This window comes from Protopterus annectens, chromosome 16.part0, assembly GCF_019279795.1.
Source record: "Protopterus annectens isolate FY-2018-M chromosome 16.part0, PAN1.0, whole genome shotgun sequence".
In the NCBI taxonomy this organism is placed as follows: domain Eukaryota; kingdom Metazoa; phylum Chordata; order Ceratodontiformes; family Protopteridae; genus Protopterus; species Protopterus annectens.
Window position 1 is genome coordinate 565,818,158 of NC_056750.1, and position 17,893 is coordinate 565,836,050.

Consider the following 17,893-nt stretch of genomic DNA (forward strand, 5'->3'; position numbering starts at 1 on the left):
TCCCATGCACTAGCAGTAACCAGGCTTGAGCTTTTGCATAGGAGCAGACGTTCGGGTTCGCCTGAGGTGGAGGATCCCAATAAGAATACTGCAACATGAGAACAGAAGGACATCTGGAAGATACAATCTTCATGGCCTAAATTAAGTAATTTAATTTCTTACTATTTTTCAAAGTTAGCTGGACTAAGATATCGCTTGTCTTCTAGTACCCTTGGTTAACATACATACATTTCCTAAGTTACCATAGTACAGTCTGACATAAATGTATATTTCTTTTCTGTCCAGCAGGACACACTGATGCATTTTTAGCACAAGCAACTTTACAAATACATTTTCAACACAAGCAACAGTACAAATCAGTCTGATATACAAATGACATATAATTCTTTACAAAATTCCAGCTAGCTATGCTGGCATATGTTACACATCCACTGCCCTACTTCTCCTGGCATAGCTGGCAATACCTCATATAGTCACAACTTCTTCCTTGACAGCATATGGAAATGGCTGAATTTCTCAACCAAGCATGACTCCTCATGACAAATCCTGCTGCAATTTGCACCCGATACTGTGCCAAACACATCACACTGACATTTAACAACATGGATGTCTGCCTACTGCGTCATATGGGCCTGCCTTTTTTACCCAGACCTCCTGGGTCTCATCCTTCTCTCTGGTGCTAGTTCTGACTTGCTTCGGGATCTCTGCTTAATATTTCATCATGCAAGTCTGACAATTGGTAGGTGTGAAGGTGGGTGTAGTAAACATGACTAGGAATCCCCCTGCACACATCTACACAGAATCCTGCTCTGTCATCTGGTAGTGTACTGGGACTTGGAGAATGCTTATAGCTATGGGCTGTATCAAAACACGCTACAGCTGGATCTGCCACTGGGGTGGTTATTTTTCTACGCCTGCTGAACCTTGCAGAATCTGCAGGCTATCCTGTGAACAGAAGGTTGGGAGTCCATCTCTATGCATGCTACTGTAAAGGAATCTTTGAGGGCCAAAAATATGGGATATACAGCAGTGGGCATAATATAACCCAGGGCCAGAAGGCGTTGGTGCCTTTGTGTCTGGAAAATCTCTCTGAACTGCTGTTAGAAGTGTTTTAACAAGAGTCAAAGGGGCAACTCCATTAGATGATGAACTCGAAGAAACTGTTTACTCAGTCTGTGTTGTATTCATGGAAAAGTACAGTTTTGTACCTACCATAAATGCAGATGTTCGAGTGTTCACACTGCTGCAGTCATCACACTTGGGTTATCCTGCCGTCAGGCGGTCCCGCAGTCGGCCAGAGTTCCAAAGTCTTGGTCCGGTGTCGGTTGCTGTCGCTTCTTCCCTGACGTCAGTGCGCCAGGGGTATTTAAGAGGCATCCAAAGCCATTTTCTTCAGTTTTTCTTGCCCCAGATGTCAGGTGCCCCCAAGTAGGTAGGCAATACATATTGCTAATAAAACATGTAAAAGGAATAAAAGGAATACCTTCAGTTACAAGCAAATACACCACAAAGGTTGTACAGGATAGAAAAGGTAAAGAAAAGTTCAGCTAGGTCAGAGGGGATGGAAAGAGGGTAACCTGGACTGCAGCAGTGTGAACACTCGAACATCTACATTTATGGTAGGTACAAAACTACTATGTTCATCGTGTTACACTGCTGCAGTCATCACACTCGGGTTGAATCCCAAAGCTAAGGATGGGTGGTGGAACTAAACAGGGTTTGGAGAGGCTAGTAGGCCCTGCAGAACTGCAGTGGCAAAGCCAGCTCTGGTTTTAGGGTATAGAGGTAAGTGACAGTGCTTGGTGAAGGTGTGCACTGAACTCCAAGTTGCAGCCTCCAAAATATCCTTGGTTGGTACCCCTCTGAGGAAGGCTATTGATGTTGCTGTAGCCCTGGTGGAATGGGGCCTGATGTTACCAGGTACAGGTTTGCCATGGTGTGTGTAGCAGAAACGGATACAATGTCCTATCCATTTTGAAATGGTCTGTTTTGAGACAGCCTTTCCTTGTGATCCTGCAGCATAGGATGCAAAGAGCTGGTCAGATTTTCTGAAAGCCTTAGTTTTATCCAAGTAGTAACGTAACTGCCTGTGAATGTCCAAAGAGTGTAGTAGCCTTTCCCCTTTGTTCTGGGGGTTTGGACAAAAAGGTGGGCAAATGAATGGTTTGGTTTAGGGCCGCACTGGATACCACCTTTGGCATAAAGGAAGGGTTAGTTCATAAAGAGACACTGTCTTGATGAAAAATGATGAAAGGCTCCACTGCCATTAGGGCCTGTAGCTCTGAGACTCTTCGTGCTGAAGTTATTGCTAGCAGCAGGGCAGTTTTCCATGATAGAAACTGTAGATCAGCTGTAAAAGCTGGTTCAAAGGGCAGTAGTGTAAGTTTTTCCAAAACAAAGTTGAGATCCCAAGTTGGTGTTGCTGTTCTCCGGGGCGGTCTTATGTTCTTAGCCCCTCTGAGGAACTGTCTTAGTAATGGATGTGAAAATATAGGAGGATCCGTGTTGTATTGAGCTGAAATAGCTGAGGCGTGGATCTTAATAGATGAAAAGGAAAGACCTTTGTGCAACATCTCAGTTAAATATTGAAGAATCTGAGGAATATTTGGGACAAGGGGATTTTGGCCTTTAGCCTGGTTCCAGGCGCAGAATCTTTTCCATTTGTCTGAATAGGCTTTCCTGGTGCTGGGCCTCCTGGCCTCCAGAATGACATCCATCACAGCTTTAGAGAGAAGTGTTGACTGGTTGTTTAGGTAATTTGCCATGCAGCCAGATTTAAAGTCTTGAGCTGGCTGTGTAGAATCTGATTGTTTTGCTGAGTGAGCAGGTGAGGAATTGGAGGTAAAATCCATGGTGGGCCTTGAGCCATGTTCCTTAGTATTGGATACCAGTGTTGGCGTGGCCAGTCTGGAGCAATGAGTATCATTTGTGGCCTCTCTAATCTGGCTTTCAGCAGCACCTTTGCCAGAAGAGGCAGTGGAGGAAAGGCATACACTGTCAATGTTTTCCAACTGAATGAGAGGGCGTCCACTTTCCAAGCTAGTGTGTGGTATGTCCTTGTGCAGAATTTCCGTAGTTGGTAGTTTTGGGGGGAAGCAAACAGATCTATGTCTGGGCTCCCCCATTTTTGAGTTATCATTGCGAATACTTGTGGATCTAGTTTCCACTCGTGAGGATCTATGGTGTTTCTGCTTAGATTGTCTGCCAACATGTTTTTCTTTCCTGGCAGGAATTGTGCTTGTAGTTGAACTTGGAAGGTCAGTGCTGTGTTTCACAAGGTCATTGCTTGTCTGCATAGGTGGTGGGAATGTGTGCCCCCTTGCTTCTTTATGTACCTCACTGTGGTGTTGTCAGTCTTTATTAGGAGTTGTCCTGGATGTAGGAGGTCCTTGAAAGCTGTTAGGGCATTTTGTACAGCTAGCATCTCTTTTTGATTGATATGTAGATGCCTTTGATCTGCAGACCATTTGCCCTGAATACACTGTCCTGCCATGTGCGCTCCCCAGGCATAATCAGATGCATCTGTTGTTATAGTTTGCCTGGCTGTGGGTAAGGTAAAAGGCTGACCCTTGTTGAGGTGACATGCCTGAGCCCACCACAGAAACTCCTGTTGAAGGCAGGGAATGAATGGAATTATTGTTTCCAAGCTGTGGCTGTGTTGAGTCCATACGCTTTTCAGATACCATTGTAATTTCCTCATATGCAGTTTTGCAAATGATATTAGTAGTATGCAAGATGCCATGAATCTCAAGGCCTGCAGAATTTTTCTTGCAGGGAGTTGGGTCTTTGTTGCCATCATTTTGAAGTATTGAGTCAGTTGTCCTTGCTTGTCTGGCGTGAGATAAGCCATCTGGGCCGTTGTATTTAAGCTGGCACCCAGGAATATTATGTCTTATGAGGGCACTAGTTTTGACTTCTTTTCGTTTACTGTGTAACCTAGGCAACTTAATAGGTTTTTGACAAACTTCAGATGCTTTAAAATAATGTCCTTGCTTTCTGCTTGAATAAGGCAGTCGTCCAGGTATGGATATATTTGAATTCCTCTTTGTCTGCAGTATGCAATTACTGGTGCCAGGCATTTTGTGAAGACCCTGGGTGTAGTAGATAAGCCAAAGGGCAGTGCTGAGAATTGGTAATGGGCTGAACCTGCTATAAATCGGAGGTATCTTCTGCAATTTTGCCTGATAGGGACATGCAGGTATGCCTCCTTGAGGTCCAATGTTACTAGCCAAGCCTTCTCGCCCAGCATGGGAAGAAGTTGCTGTAGTGTTAGCATCTTGAATTTGGGTACTTCCAGATATGTGTTTAGAATTGAGAGGTCCAGAATGGGTCTCCAGGCTTTGTCCTTTTGGGGAACTAGAAAGAGTCTTGAGTAAAATCCTTGTCCTTGCTCCTGTGTAGGAACCTGTTGAATGGCTCTCATGTCCATGAGAGCTGAAATTTGCTTTTGAGTCTCTGCCCATTGATTTTGTGGCAGGTTTGGCATTCCTTTTATCCTTGGTAAAGTGTGAAAGTGGAATCTGTATCCTTGAGATACAATATTTAGGATCCATTTGTCTTTTGTGATGATGTTCCAGTTGTCTGCAAAAAGTGCTAGTTTTCCTCCCAAGGGAACTGCCAAGAGGGATTTGCTTGGTAGTCTGAGGGGTAAGTCATTGTGTTTGCCTTCTGATAGTTTGAGACCGGTCTTCTCCTCCTTTTTGGGTTGTGGCACTCCATTGTTGAGGCTGGTGAGAGCCTTGTGACTGACCTCTGCCCCTTGGGCATCTGTATTTGCCCCTCTGTGGTCTGGCAGAAGCTGGAAAGGACCAGTTTTTGGTTGGCCAATTTCTGCTGAAACGAGGGGGTTGAACCTGTAAAAAATCCTTGACCGTCTGCATAGATTTTGCCTTATCCTCCATTTTCTTTATAACCTCTTCTGCTTTTATACCAAATAAAACATCCTGCTGCAAAGGTGCATCCAATAACTTTGCTTTAACATGATCAGGTAAAGTTTGTTCTTTTAACCAAGCATGCCTACGTATGACAGACCCTGTGTCACTGCTGCTCTACAAGAAGCTTCCAATGAATCAAATCCACATTGCAAAGTATGTTTTCCCACTTGTTCAGCTGCATGCAACAAATCTTGCATTTCCTTGCAATCAGGCTGTTCTGTATGTGTGATCATTTTTTGTTTTAATTGAGACATCAAATATTGTTGATATTTCAGCATGTGAAACTGGCAATTTAAGGCCCTCATAGCTAGAGTAGCTGAGGTGTATACTTTCTTTCTCCATCTGTCTAGTGCTCTAGAATCCCTTTCAGAGGGTACAGGATTTTTAGCAATAGAGGCCTTAACCCCTTTGGGACCCTGGGAAATGGTTTCTGGGTCAGCAACAGGGCTTTTATATAGGAATTTGTGTGAGTCAGGGACTCTGTAGTATCTGTCTGGTTTGGCTGGTGCAGGAGGTAGTGAATCCTGGTTAAGGCTAGATTCTGAATAAACATCATCCACAATGTCTAACACGGGTGGAATAGGAAGTGGTCTGTGCTGGGGTAGTAAAAGGAACTCTCGGAGCCTTTTCTTAGAATCAGAGTAATCCTGGCCTTCCCAGTGGAAATGTTCCCTCATGGTATGTAAAGTTTCCCCAAAAGAGTAGTCTTCTGGGGGAGATGCTGAAGTGATAGACTCTTCAGCATCAGAGTCTTCATAAGGGGGAAAGGAATATTCCTGTTCTTCAGAGGAATCTGAGGAAATTGAAACCTGGTCAGAGGAAGCGTAGTCCTCCTCCTGTCTTGGCCTTTTATCAGGAGGGGGATGGGAACCCCTGATTAGGGTAATTAAATCTTCAGCCATCTTAAGCATCTGTTTCTTAGGCAGGGAGCCTTGTACTGGAGACTGCTGTACAGTCTTCTTTGTTTTTAAAGGGGTTTTCAGCTTTGCATAGGATTTAATAGTGAGTGTAGTCGGTCTGAAGACACCTTCTGCAACTGAAGGTGTTTCAACTGCACCGGAATCTCCTTCAGCCATGGAGTCGGAAGGGCCTAAAGGTAAAGGTTGTGGAGGCCTAGCAATCTCAGCTTGGGAATCGGATGCTGCATGGGGTTCTAAATGAGGGGTCGTCGGGGGCTGCGTAGGCGCCTCACTGAAAACCGGAGAACCGGCGACTGGCCTAGCAGAGGCCTCGGAGTCTGGTTTGGGTCTCGGCTGCCTGTCCTTATCTTTGCGTTTTTTATGCATTCCGGTCGTCGGTTGCCCTGACAGCATGGTATAATTAAATTTCCTACCAAAATTATGTCGGGCAAAATCAAACAGACGTTTAATAGTTTGTTTGTTAAACCTAGCACAAAACCGGCAACCTGTGACGTCGTGGTCTGGGCCTAGGCAAGGAATACAATAAGAACGAAAGTCCTTATGAGGTATTTGCTTCCCTCAAGAAATGCAATTGTTAACTTTTTCTGACATCGGACTGAGGCAAGAAAAGGTTCCCCAACGGGGTACTTAGCTTTATTGAAGACTTCGGTATGAAATTCAATTTGAAAATCTCAGGAGTCGGCCGACCGGCACTTGCGAACTGCTTCTGCTTCGGGCACCGCGTGTCAAGAAAGACTGAAGAAAATGGCATCGGATGCCTCTTGTATACCCCTGGCGCACTGACGTCAGGGAAGAAGCAACAGCAACCGACGCTGGACCAAGACTTTGGAACTCTGGCCGACTGCGGGACCACCTGACGGCAGGATAACCCAAGTGTGATGACTGCAGCAGTGTAACACGGTGAACATCAGGACATCAGAGAAGTATTCATCTTCTAAACGGGAATTTTTTTGCTTGGAAAGGAAGGTTCCATTTTTAATACTGTAAATGGAGAACTTTGGGACAGAGGTACACTGAGTTCTGCCACACTGTTACAAGCTCTTCAGCCAGTTTCTTAAAATCTTGAAAGGCAAGGCTTTGCTGTACACATGAGAACAAATGTGCCGGTGTGACAGGTGCCTGCACTGCCTGTGACATGTTATTTAAATATCCAGGTTTCTGGTTTAAAAGGCTTGTATGTAAGCTGCCTACTCAGCCAAGTACGTCGTTTTTTTTTTTTTTTTTTTTTAGAATGGATAGAGCACCAGAACTGCCCTCTGAACAAATAAGAGTCAAAACCTATTTAGCTGTTACAGAGCCTATTTCTTTGCAGAGATAAGAATGAGCTGCTTTGGTGAAAAAAGCTTCTACATCTGGCATATCTGTAATACTGATCGAAGTTCCTGAGAACCTGTTGGAAGTTGCTTGCATTTTTGCCTCAAAAGGGAGTTAGAGGCTAGCAGGCAAAACAGATGGTGGAACCCAGGGGTTGAAGAAATCTTCTTACTGATTAAAAGCATCCGTGGGATTACTAATTTTTGATCCAGGATCACACCTTTCTTGACAGTTCTCTTCATTGTTATTGTATCTTTGCTGTGATGCTCCTTTCTAGGACTCTCATTATAAATCATCAGAGACTCTCCTGTGACAGGAAACAAATGTTGCAACCAGGAGACTTGAAAGAGGGCTCCAGAGGAATGGAGACAGGCTTTTCAAATTCTTCATATTCTCTAAGTGAATCCTGCAAACATCTGATAATTTATACTACACTAAGGCACTGTACGAGCACATCCACTCATGCATGAATCGTGCCATCCCAAATAGAACCAAGATGCTCTCATCCAAAAAAAGGTAGCCAATCTGGTGGTCCCCTGCCAGAAACAAACTTTACAACAAAAGGAAGAAACTGTTGCATTAAAGAGGAAAATCCCAGGATGCAAAAAACTCCCTTACCAGCCTCAGTAAGAAACTGAGATCCCTCATAAAATCCTCCAAAGCTAGTCACGAAAATAAAATTGCCAAAGATTCCAAAGACAATCACAAGGCATTTTATAACTATGTCAAGAGTCTAAATGTCAATGCTCAGATCTGCTCTGAGCAAAAACAGAATGGCATTAAATATACTGATCCCAAGGATATTGCCAATATCCTGGCAGATCGATTCAGTGCCAACTTCACCCCCCTCTTACCCCCTAAATGTCCCATCTCAATACCGGAAGATTGACAAATTCCGGTAACAACAGCCACATAGGTAAAAAAAAACGCACTCTCCAAAGCTAAGAATACAGCATCCATGGGACCAGATTACATCCTGGGCTGAGTACTACATGAACTACAATATGAACTGGCACCTCATCTAATTGTCATGTTTAATCATAGCCTCACCTCCGGTTTCATACCTACAGAGTGGCGCAGAGCAGTTATCCCACTTCACAAGGAGGGAGCCACCTTGGATCTCGGAAACTACCGTCCCATCAGTCTGACGAGCCTTATCTGCAAGGCCATTAAGCGTATTATCATGGAACTTATAAACAAAGACATTGGCAACCTTCAAACACTGGACCCCACCCAGTTTGGGTTCGTGAAGGGAAGACCTTGTCTCCTGAACCTGACTGACTTCTTCGAATCAGTCTCCAGAGCCATGGACAAGGGTAAGGTGGTTCACACAGCCTATCTAGATCTTGCCAAGGCCTTTGACACCATCCCCCACTCTGGAATCATAGATAAACTTACTAAGCTGGGCATTAATCCCTACGTCACCCATTGGGTTACTAACTGGCTTACTGATAGAACCCACACTGTAAAAGTAGCAGTCTCAAAATCCAGCTCCAAACAAGTGACAAGTGGAGTACCTCAGGGTTCAGTCCTGGGACCGCTCTTGTTTGGCATCTACTTCTCTGAAGTACAGGCCAACACTAAGGGGGCTCTGGCTAACAAAGTTCGTAGATGACTGCAAACTGGGAGCCATTACTGAATCCCCAAATGATGTAGATACTCTACAAAAGGGCCTTACAGAAACAGATGCTTGGTGTCAGAGCCATGGGCTCAAGCTCAATGCCAAGAAATGTATAGTTATCCCCTTTGGGGAAAGAATATGTACCCTTACATTACCATATAGGTGGCAGTACACTAAACACCGAAAGTGTGATAAGAGACTTAGGGACACAGGTGGACAGTGGTCTCACCTTCGATAACCACATCGCCACAACAGTCAGGAAAATTGTTCTATGTGGCACACCTCATCACTAAGGGCTTTTCATCCAGAAAAAAGGAGGTCATTGTCCCACTGTACTCATCCCTCATTAGACCCATTATAGAATACAACGCCCTGTTTAGTATGTACCTCTCAAGACACCTGCAACAACTGGAAAGGCCGCAGAAATACCTCACTAAAAGAATCACAGGCCTAAAACAGATGCCCTACGCTAACCGCCTTAAAAAATTCCAGCTATACTCTGTCTCATATCGTCTACTCAGAGGCGATCTCTGCTTAACATATAAGGCCATGTCAAACCCAGAGCTGTTGGACATGCTACACTTAAAGAAATCCCAATCCCTCAGAGCCACACGCTCCAGGGATCTTAACCTTGTCATCACAATAAACAAAACATGCTGGAGGGATAGGTTCCTGACCCAGAGACTCCCCAGACTCTGGAATAGATTGCCCATACATGACAAGCAGAGTTGCCTCTTTGGCCCTCTTCAAAAGGAACCTTGACGATTGGATGGGAGAAAGAAAATTCACCCCAGTAAATAGTGTGGGAAGAAATAGCCAGGGAATTGTTATGGCTAGGCTTGTATAGGCCCCCAAGGGCTGATGGCCTTGTACCAACCTATGAACCTATTCTAAGTGAGACTCAACTAAGGGCATAAGGCAACTGGAATGTAAATAATTACATATAATCTGATGATTGCATTTGCAAAAACTTTTCAGACTTGCCAAAGGCATGCCTTGTGATAATGGTAAAAGCCTCCCTTGGAATGACTCCCCAGCAAAACAGTTAACCAAACTCGTATTAGAAAAGCTATCCCTAATTGGGTACCTTAAGCTTTTGATGACTCTCTGGATCACTGGAGCTGAGAATGGATTGAGTCACTGCAGACGTTTTTGCCAAAATAGAGGATATACTTTCTAAAAAAATAACTGAAGTCGACACTGGTTGACTGTTCCTTTTCACTGGGTTTCAGGAGTATTTTCCTACATCAAGGAGCAAATATTCCATGTTAAGTTGTGTATAAAGTTCTTGCAGTAAGACAGGCAAAGTGGACATATGTCTGCAGTTTGAATATTGCTGTAACTGATCCACATGGAGAGCATTACCACTTTCAGGCACAAAGAGCGCATCTAGTTCTTGCATAATAAAGGCAAATGCAACGATGTACTTCTTTACTGTCACCCACATCTAAAGACATCTATATTACAGACACTGCTGAAATCAATCCTTTGAATGATATGTTAAACTGAAGCTGTATCAGCCTGAATTGGTGGTAGCTCAGGTTGATGTATAAGATCACACCACACTTAGAAAAGAGTAAAGGTTCCCTGGTGTACTGGCTACATATTCCCTAAGTCAGTATGAATATTACGCCCAAGGTTTCCTCGGAAGAGAGGCCACTGGACTAATGGTACTAACCTTGTCAACAAAGTGTAAACATGCAAATTAAAAGCCACAACAGATGTTGTGCTGTCACTGTGTTTCTAAAATACACCAAACATTAGCTTCATCTTCTTTTACTCACATAGTCTCCCCAATGGAATGCTCCCTTTTGAGAGGAACACTGCCTTTGCCTATGAATAAGTTGCATAAATATAATGGCCACACTAGTGTACTTCAGCTTGCTGCTCTCAAACACACACACTGCCATCCAAATGTCTCATTATTAATCATGCAACAGTAATCAAATAACTGTTTGACATACAGCCTGCCTCCAAAAAAGGAAGCCACTTTTTGTGCACACATGACATCTCATTTGTGAAGAAAGTCAGACAATAAGCACAACACTATATTGCAATTTAACTGCTATCAGAAACGTACAATCTCCAAACAACCATATCAATGATTATTCAGTGATTATGTCACTGATCTGTGCTTTTACATACAGCATGCCAAAAGACAGCCACCTTCAATGGACATTTCTGATGTTTGTGATAGACATTTAAGAAATCACCACAGTTAAGTATGCTGCCCAGCTAATATCAGACACATACGCACTGTCTTCATTGTTAGTAAGCCTGAACAACCTTTACTATAATCACATAGCTGCCCTTTGCTTTCACACACAAACAGCCCCCCCGCAAAAAAAAAAAAATGCTATTGGTGATTTCATCCAATGTGTGACTGCAAATAAAGTGTAAGAAATAAAGACTACAGTACTATACTTCAATCTCCTGCTGTCATTCACAGTCACCCGGTACCCAACTGCTGCAATAAAAAAGCAAAAATAAATGGACTGCTGCTGTGGGCAATGTCAATCATTACCACTGCTCTCATATATATTAAATAAACACACCTACAGATCTGTATCTTTCTCAATATCTGAAATTACAGATAACTGCAAGAGAAAGGGGAAAAGGGCCCATAAAGATCATGGAGAGTTCACTCCTTCTGAGGCATCTAGTGAAACAACTGTCTGTAATGCAATATCTTTAGATTCAGTTGACAACAGCTAATCTATAAGTGAAAAAACTACCCCACTGAAGTCTTCAACACTTTTTTTAAGTTGGGTTCCTACTATAAAAACAATGTGTTAAAATGACCTATCTTGGGAACCACTGTTTCTGCCCTTTTCCAACAGTGTCAACATAATTCAAGACCAAACATTAACAAGTTAAGCACAGACAGTTAAGCTGTTGTGTGTGCTTTTCCTCCCCATTAAACAAGGGAAGTTTAACAGAAAGACAAACAAAATGTGGGGAATGTATTATTGCAAATGGAATTTGAACCAAGCCCAGATGAGTGAATGATATGAAAATATATGCTGATGGCTTCACTGTTAACCAGTACCCACAAGAACACATTACCCTGGGTTTCTACTGCCAGCGTTCATCACTTAAAATGTTTCATACTGGAGAGTTTTCTTTTGCATCACAAGATCACAACCAAGCGCAGAACTTAAAGCAATATCAAAACAAAGCAGTCAATATGATTGCACAGTTGACACATCAGTAGCTGATTATATACTCCCAACAAATACATACCCCAACTTTTTCATCAATGAGATGTCTGGCAAGCTCTATCTGCTGTGGATTGCCTCTGATGGTGAATATTCTCACACTGGGGTCTGTAGCTGCTGGTGGATTTCTCTGAAGTTCTACATGTGCTCCTGATTGCTGATTTATATTTTTAATATTTTCTCCACCTGTGCACAAAAACAAACATTTCTGAATAGTAACGTAAACTGACTTATGGCATACACTTCTACAGACTGCAATCCTTCAATTCTCTAAACAGCTACTTAATAAGCTGCAGCTCTCACTGAAAAGGGTAATATTCAGGTTACATTGTTAGTTACGCAAATTTCAGCACATCAAATTACTTAGTATAATTCACACATGAACCATATCTGACATAAGCAACATAATGTATTTATAACACTTCAAAAAGTACAGTTGTGTACACTTACCACAAATGTAGATGTTCAAGTGTATTTACTGGTGCAGTCATCACACTTGGGTTATCTGCCTGCGGATAAGCCCTCAGTCGGCCCGAATACCAGAGAATTAGTATTTCTGCGTCGGTTGCTGTCGCTAAAGGACTGATGTCAGGTCATCAGGGGTATAAAAACAGGCAGCCGACGCCATTACATCAGTTTTTCTTGCCCCAAATGTCAGGAGCCCCCAAATAGGGAGCTAAGCTATGGTGGAAAAAACACCACCAGTAAAAAGTAAATACAATAGCCTGTACAGGGTGAGTAATACATTTAGAGAAGGAGCGAGAGACAGAGAGAAACATGGGGGCTGGAGGGTGGGAAACCAGGACTGCAACAGTGAATACACTCTAACATCTACATTTATGTTAAGTGTACACAACTGTACTATGTTCTTCGTGTTTCACTGTTGCAGTCATCACACTTGGGTTGATTCCCAAAGCTGAAGAATAGGTGGAGGCAGTCAAGTTGGGGCTGGCTAGTATGCCCTGCAAGACTGCTGTAGCAAAACCTGCAATGGCTTTGAAAAAGATAGGCAGGTGATAATGCTTGGTGAAGGTATGAACAGAACTCCAGGTAGCAGCTGCCAGAATGTAATGTCCCTGGTATGAGGAATGCTGTAGAGGTAGAGGTTGCCCTGGTGGAATGTGTTCTGATCCCCTGAGGGGTTGGTTTCTCATGGTGTTTGTAACAGAAATGTATACAGTGTGTTATCCATTTGGAAATTGTTTAGATATGGCCTTGCCCTCTGCCCCTGGTGCAAAGCTGAGTAGTAGCTGGTGAGATTTTCTGAAGGGCTTAGTCCTGTCAAGGTAGAACCTGAGCTGTCTGTGCATGTCTAAAGAGTGCAGGATCCTTTCTCCTTTATTTTGAGGATTGGGAAAGAAGGTTGACAAATGGATAGATTGGTTGAGAGCCACACTGGACATTGCTTTAGGCATAAAAATAGGGTTAGTTCTGAGGGAGACCCTGTCAGCATGAAAAATAATGAAGGGTTCATCAGCCATAAAACGCTTGTAGCTCAGACACTCTTCTAGCTGAAGTGATGGCCAGAAGCAAGGCTGACGCTGCAGGTTCAAAGGGGGGAGCGTGAGCTTTTCCAGTACAAAGGTAAGGTCCCAAGCAGGGGTGGGTGCCCTCCTTGGTGGCCTTAAATTGTTAGCCCCTCTCAGGAACTGTTTGATGAGAGGGTGAGAGAAGAGAGGTGGCTCGGTGTTGTAATGAGCAGAGATGGCATAGGCATGGATCTTAATGGAAGAGAAGGAAAGGCCTCTGTGGAGTAGATCTGCTAGGTAACCCAGGATTAGAGGTAAGGAGGGCAGAGCAGTGTCAGCTCCTTTAGACTGAATCCAGGAACAAAACCTTTTCCACATATTAGCATAGGATTCCCTTGTTTTGGGTCTTCTGGCTTCCAGAATGACATCCAGTACCTGCTTGCTTAGGCTGACCACTGGGGGGAGAATTCAAGGAATAAGCCAGGCTGCAAAGTTCAGGGTTAGCAGTTGCAGGATCTGTCCCTCCTGCTGAGTGAGGAGGGTTGGGATCTGAGGTAGATGCCATGGTGGCACTGGTGACAGGCTGAGCAGTAGTGGCTACCAGTGCTGGCGTGGCTAGTCTGGAGCAATCAGGATTGCCCTTGGTCTGTCCTGTCTTATCTTGAGCAGTATTCTTGATAGAAGAGGCAGAGGGGGAAAGGCATAAATTGAGAGGTTTACTCACTCTGCTGTGTGATGTACTGGTGCAGAATTTGCTAATCTGGTGATTGTAGGGGGAGGCAAAAAGGTCTACCTCTGGTATCCCCCATTTCTGAGTTAACAGGCTGAAAGTGCAGGGATTTAATTGCCACTCGTGTGGATCTAGGATATTTCTGCTTAAGTCATCTGCCAGAGAGTTTTGTTTGCCTGGCAGGAACTGAGCTTGCAGATGGATCTGCATGTCCAATGCCGTATACCACAGCATCATGGCTGGCCTGCATTGTGGTGGAAGAGTGGGTCCCCCCCCCCCCGCTTGTTGATGTACCACATAACTGTGGTGTCTGTTTTTATTAGCAGGGGTCCAGGTGAGAGAAGGGATGAATGTGACTTGGCCTTCAGTGGCCCTGAATGTACTTGTCTTCCAGATGTGCCCCCCAGGCATAGTCTGATGCATCTGTTGTTAGGGTCTGGGCGGCGTGGGGTTGTGTAAAGGGAAGCCCCTTGTTGTGGTTGCATGATGCTGCCCACCAAAGAAACTCTGTCTTTAGACCAGGTATGATAGGTATGGTGGTTTCCAGGTCCTGAGAATGCTGGCACCAAAGACTTTTTAAGTACCACTGAAGTTTCCTCACATGCAGTCTGGCATATGGAATTAGTAGAATGCAAGAGGCCATGAAAGTACAGTTGTGTACACTTACCATAAATGCAGATGTTCGAGTGTATTCACTGTTGCAGTCGTCACACTTGGGTTATCTGCCTGCAGGTAGCCCTCAGCTGGCCCGAATACCAGAGTCTTTGGACTTCTGCGTCGGATGCTGTTGCCTCTTCCATGACAGGCCGCGGTGGTGCAGCGGTTAGCGTTGTTGCCTCATAGCAAGTGGTTCACCAGCTTGATTCTCGGCTGGAGTACCTTCTGTGTGGAGTCTGCATGTCCTCCCTGTGGTCGATTGACGTTAAAGACATGTAAGTAGGTACATGCGTGAAAGGGCGTGCCTTCTTTGAAGGTTGGGTATAGGGCTGGCAACTCGGCACCGTAAAAATCCACTGCCAATCATTAGCGGATGGGAGTTCCGCTGTGGTGACCCCTAACAGGAAAAAGCCGAAAGACTTAAAAAAAAAAAAAAAAAAAATATGCTGCCGCCTCTTCCATGACGTCAGGGGTATAAAACAAGTAGCAGACACCACTGCATCAGTTTTTCTTGCCCCAAATGTCAGGAGCCCTCCAAATAGGAAGCTATTATATGGTGTGGAATACCACCAATAAAAAGTAAATACCACTGCCTTTAAAATGGCCATAGAGAGGATAGGTAGAAGGATAGAGAAAACCAGGGGGCTGCAGGGAGTGAGGGAAACCAGGACTGCAACAGTGAATACACTCGAACATCTACATTTATGGTAAGTGTACACAACTGTACTATGTTCTTCGTGTTTCACTGTTGCAGTAATCACACTTGGGTTGATTCCCAAAGCTGAGTAAAGGTGGAGGCAGTCAAGAAGTGTTAGGGCTGGCTAACAGGCCTTGTAAGACTGCTGTAGCAAATCCAGCTCTGGATTTAGAAAAAATAGGTAAGTGGTAATGCTTGGTGAAGGTGTGTATAGAACTCCAGGTTGCAGCTTCCAGAATGTCCCTGGTAGGGACTCCCCTGAGAAATGCTGTAGAGGTGGAAGTAGCCCTAGTGGAATGTGTGTCCTGATCCCCTGTGGAGTAGGTTTTCCATGGTGCTTGTAGCAGAAATGGATGCAATGTGCTATCCATTTGGAATGGTTTGCTTTGAAATAGCCTTGCCCTCTGCCCCTGTAGCAAAGCTGACTAGCAGCTGGTCAGGTTTTCTGAAAGGTTTAGTCCTGTCAAGGTAGAACCTGAGCTGTCTGTGCACGTCCAAGGAGTGCAGGATCCTTTCCCCTTTATTCTGAGGATTAGGGAAGAAGGTTGGTAAACGGATGGATTGGTTTAAAGCCACACTGGACACCACCTTAGACATAAAGGACGGGTTAGCCCTGAGGGAAACCCTGTCAGCATGGAAAATAATGAAGGGTTCCACAACCATTAGTGCCTGTAACTCAGACAGCCTTCTTGCTGAAGTTATGGCTAAAAGCAACGCTGTTTTCCAAGAGAGGAATTTTAACTCTGCCAAAGCAGCAGGTTCAAAATGGGGAAGCATGAGCTTTTCCAGTACAAAGTTAAGGTCCCAGGCAGGGGTGGGTGCTCCCCTAGGGGGCTTTAAGTTGTTAGCCCATCTCAGGAACTGCTTGATGAGAGGGTGAGAAAATAGAAGTGGCTCAGTATTATAATGAGCTGAGATGGCAGAGGCATGAATGTACCACATAACTGTGGTGTCTGTTTTTTATCAGCAGCTCTCCTGGAAGGATTAGGTATTTGAAGGCTGTCAGAGCATTATGTACAACTAGCATCTCTTTTTGACTGATGTGCAGGAGAATTTCTCCTGGGCTCCACTTGCCCTGAATGCATTTGCCTGTCATGTGAGCCCCCCATGCATAGTCTGACGAGTCTACTGTCAGGGTTTGGACGACGAGGGGTTGAGTAAAACGCAGTCCCTTGTTGTGGTTGCATGCTTCTGCCCACCAAAGGAACTCTGCCCTTAAACAAGGTACGATAGGAATGACTGTTTCCAGGTCCTGCGAATGTTGGCACCAAAGACTTTTTAAGTACCATTGAAGTTTCCTCATATGCAGTCTTGCATATGGAATTAGCAGAATGCATGAGGCCATGAACCCTAGGGCTTGCAGTATTTTCCTTGCAGATTGCTGAGTTTTGGTGGCCATTTGTTTGAAGTAGTTGGTCAAATAGACCTGTTTTTCTTGAGTGAGAAATGCCATCTGGGAAGTTGTGTTCAAGCTTGCTCCCAGGAATACTATTTTCTGACTGGGCACCAGTTGTGATTTCTTTTCGTTGATGGTGCACCCCAATGAAGTTAGGAGTCTTTTTCCAAATGCCAGGTGCTGAAGTAGCAATTCCTGACTGTCCGCCTGAATCAAGCAATCGTCCAAGTATGGGAATTTTTGAATATTTCTCTGCCTGCAGTATGCAATGGCTGGCGCCAGGCACTTTGTGAATACTCTGGGTGCAGTAGATAAGCCAAAGGGAAGTGCAGAGAATTGATAGTGCATAGAGCCTGCCCTGAAGCGTAGATATTTCCTGCAAGACTCCCTTATGGGGATGTGCTGATAAGCTTCTTTTAAGTCTAGGGTGACTAACCAGGCATCCTTGGCTAGCATAGGGAGAAGCTGTTGCAGGGTATTTTGCATTTTGGGACCACCAGAAAGGTGTTGAGAATTGATAGATCCAGGATTGGGTGTCAAGAGCCCTCTTTTCTGGGCACAACAGTCTGGAGTAGAAACCCTGTCCCCTGTGTTCTACTGGAACAGGTTGAATAGCCCTGATATTGAACAGGGACAGTATTTGCTTTTGAGCCTCTGCCCATTGGTTTGGAGGAAGGTTTGGAAACCCGCTTGGGGTTTTCAGTGAATGGAAGTAGAATCTGTACCCCTGGGATACAATGTTTAGGACCCATCAGTCCTGAGTAATGGACATCCAGTTTTTTGCATGAAGGGCAAGTTTTCCTCCTAGGGGCGCAAGTAATTGGGCAGGGCTAGGAAGGATAATAGAAAAGTAATTGTGAACTTTTTCCATAATGGGGTGGCTTACCACTCCGTTTTTGAGGTGGGGGGCACTCCATTGTTTAGATCTCTGCATACC

At 44.4% G+C, this 17,893-nt stretch overlaps 1 protein-coding gene across 1 annotated transcript in view; it reads right to left on the reverse strand.

The window, feature by feature from the left end:
• FUBP3 (far upstream element binding protein 3) overlaps positions 1-17,893 on the reverse strand; it is a 1,726,332-nt gene that overhangs the window by 379,981 nt on the left and 1,328,458 nt on the right. Inside the window, exon 13 of the mRNA XM_044058146.1 lies at positions 12,033-12,193. Coding sequence (XP_043914081.1) covers positions 12,033-12,193 — 161 coding nt within the window. The remainder of the gene's footprint in view (positions 1-12,032; positions 12,194-17,893) is intronic.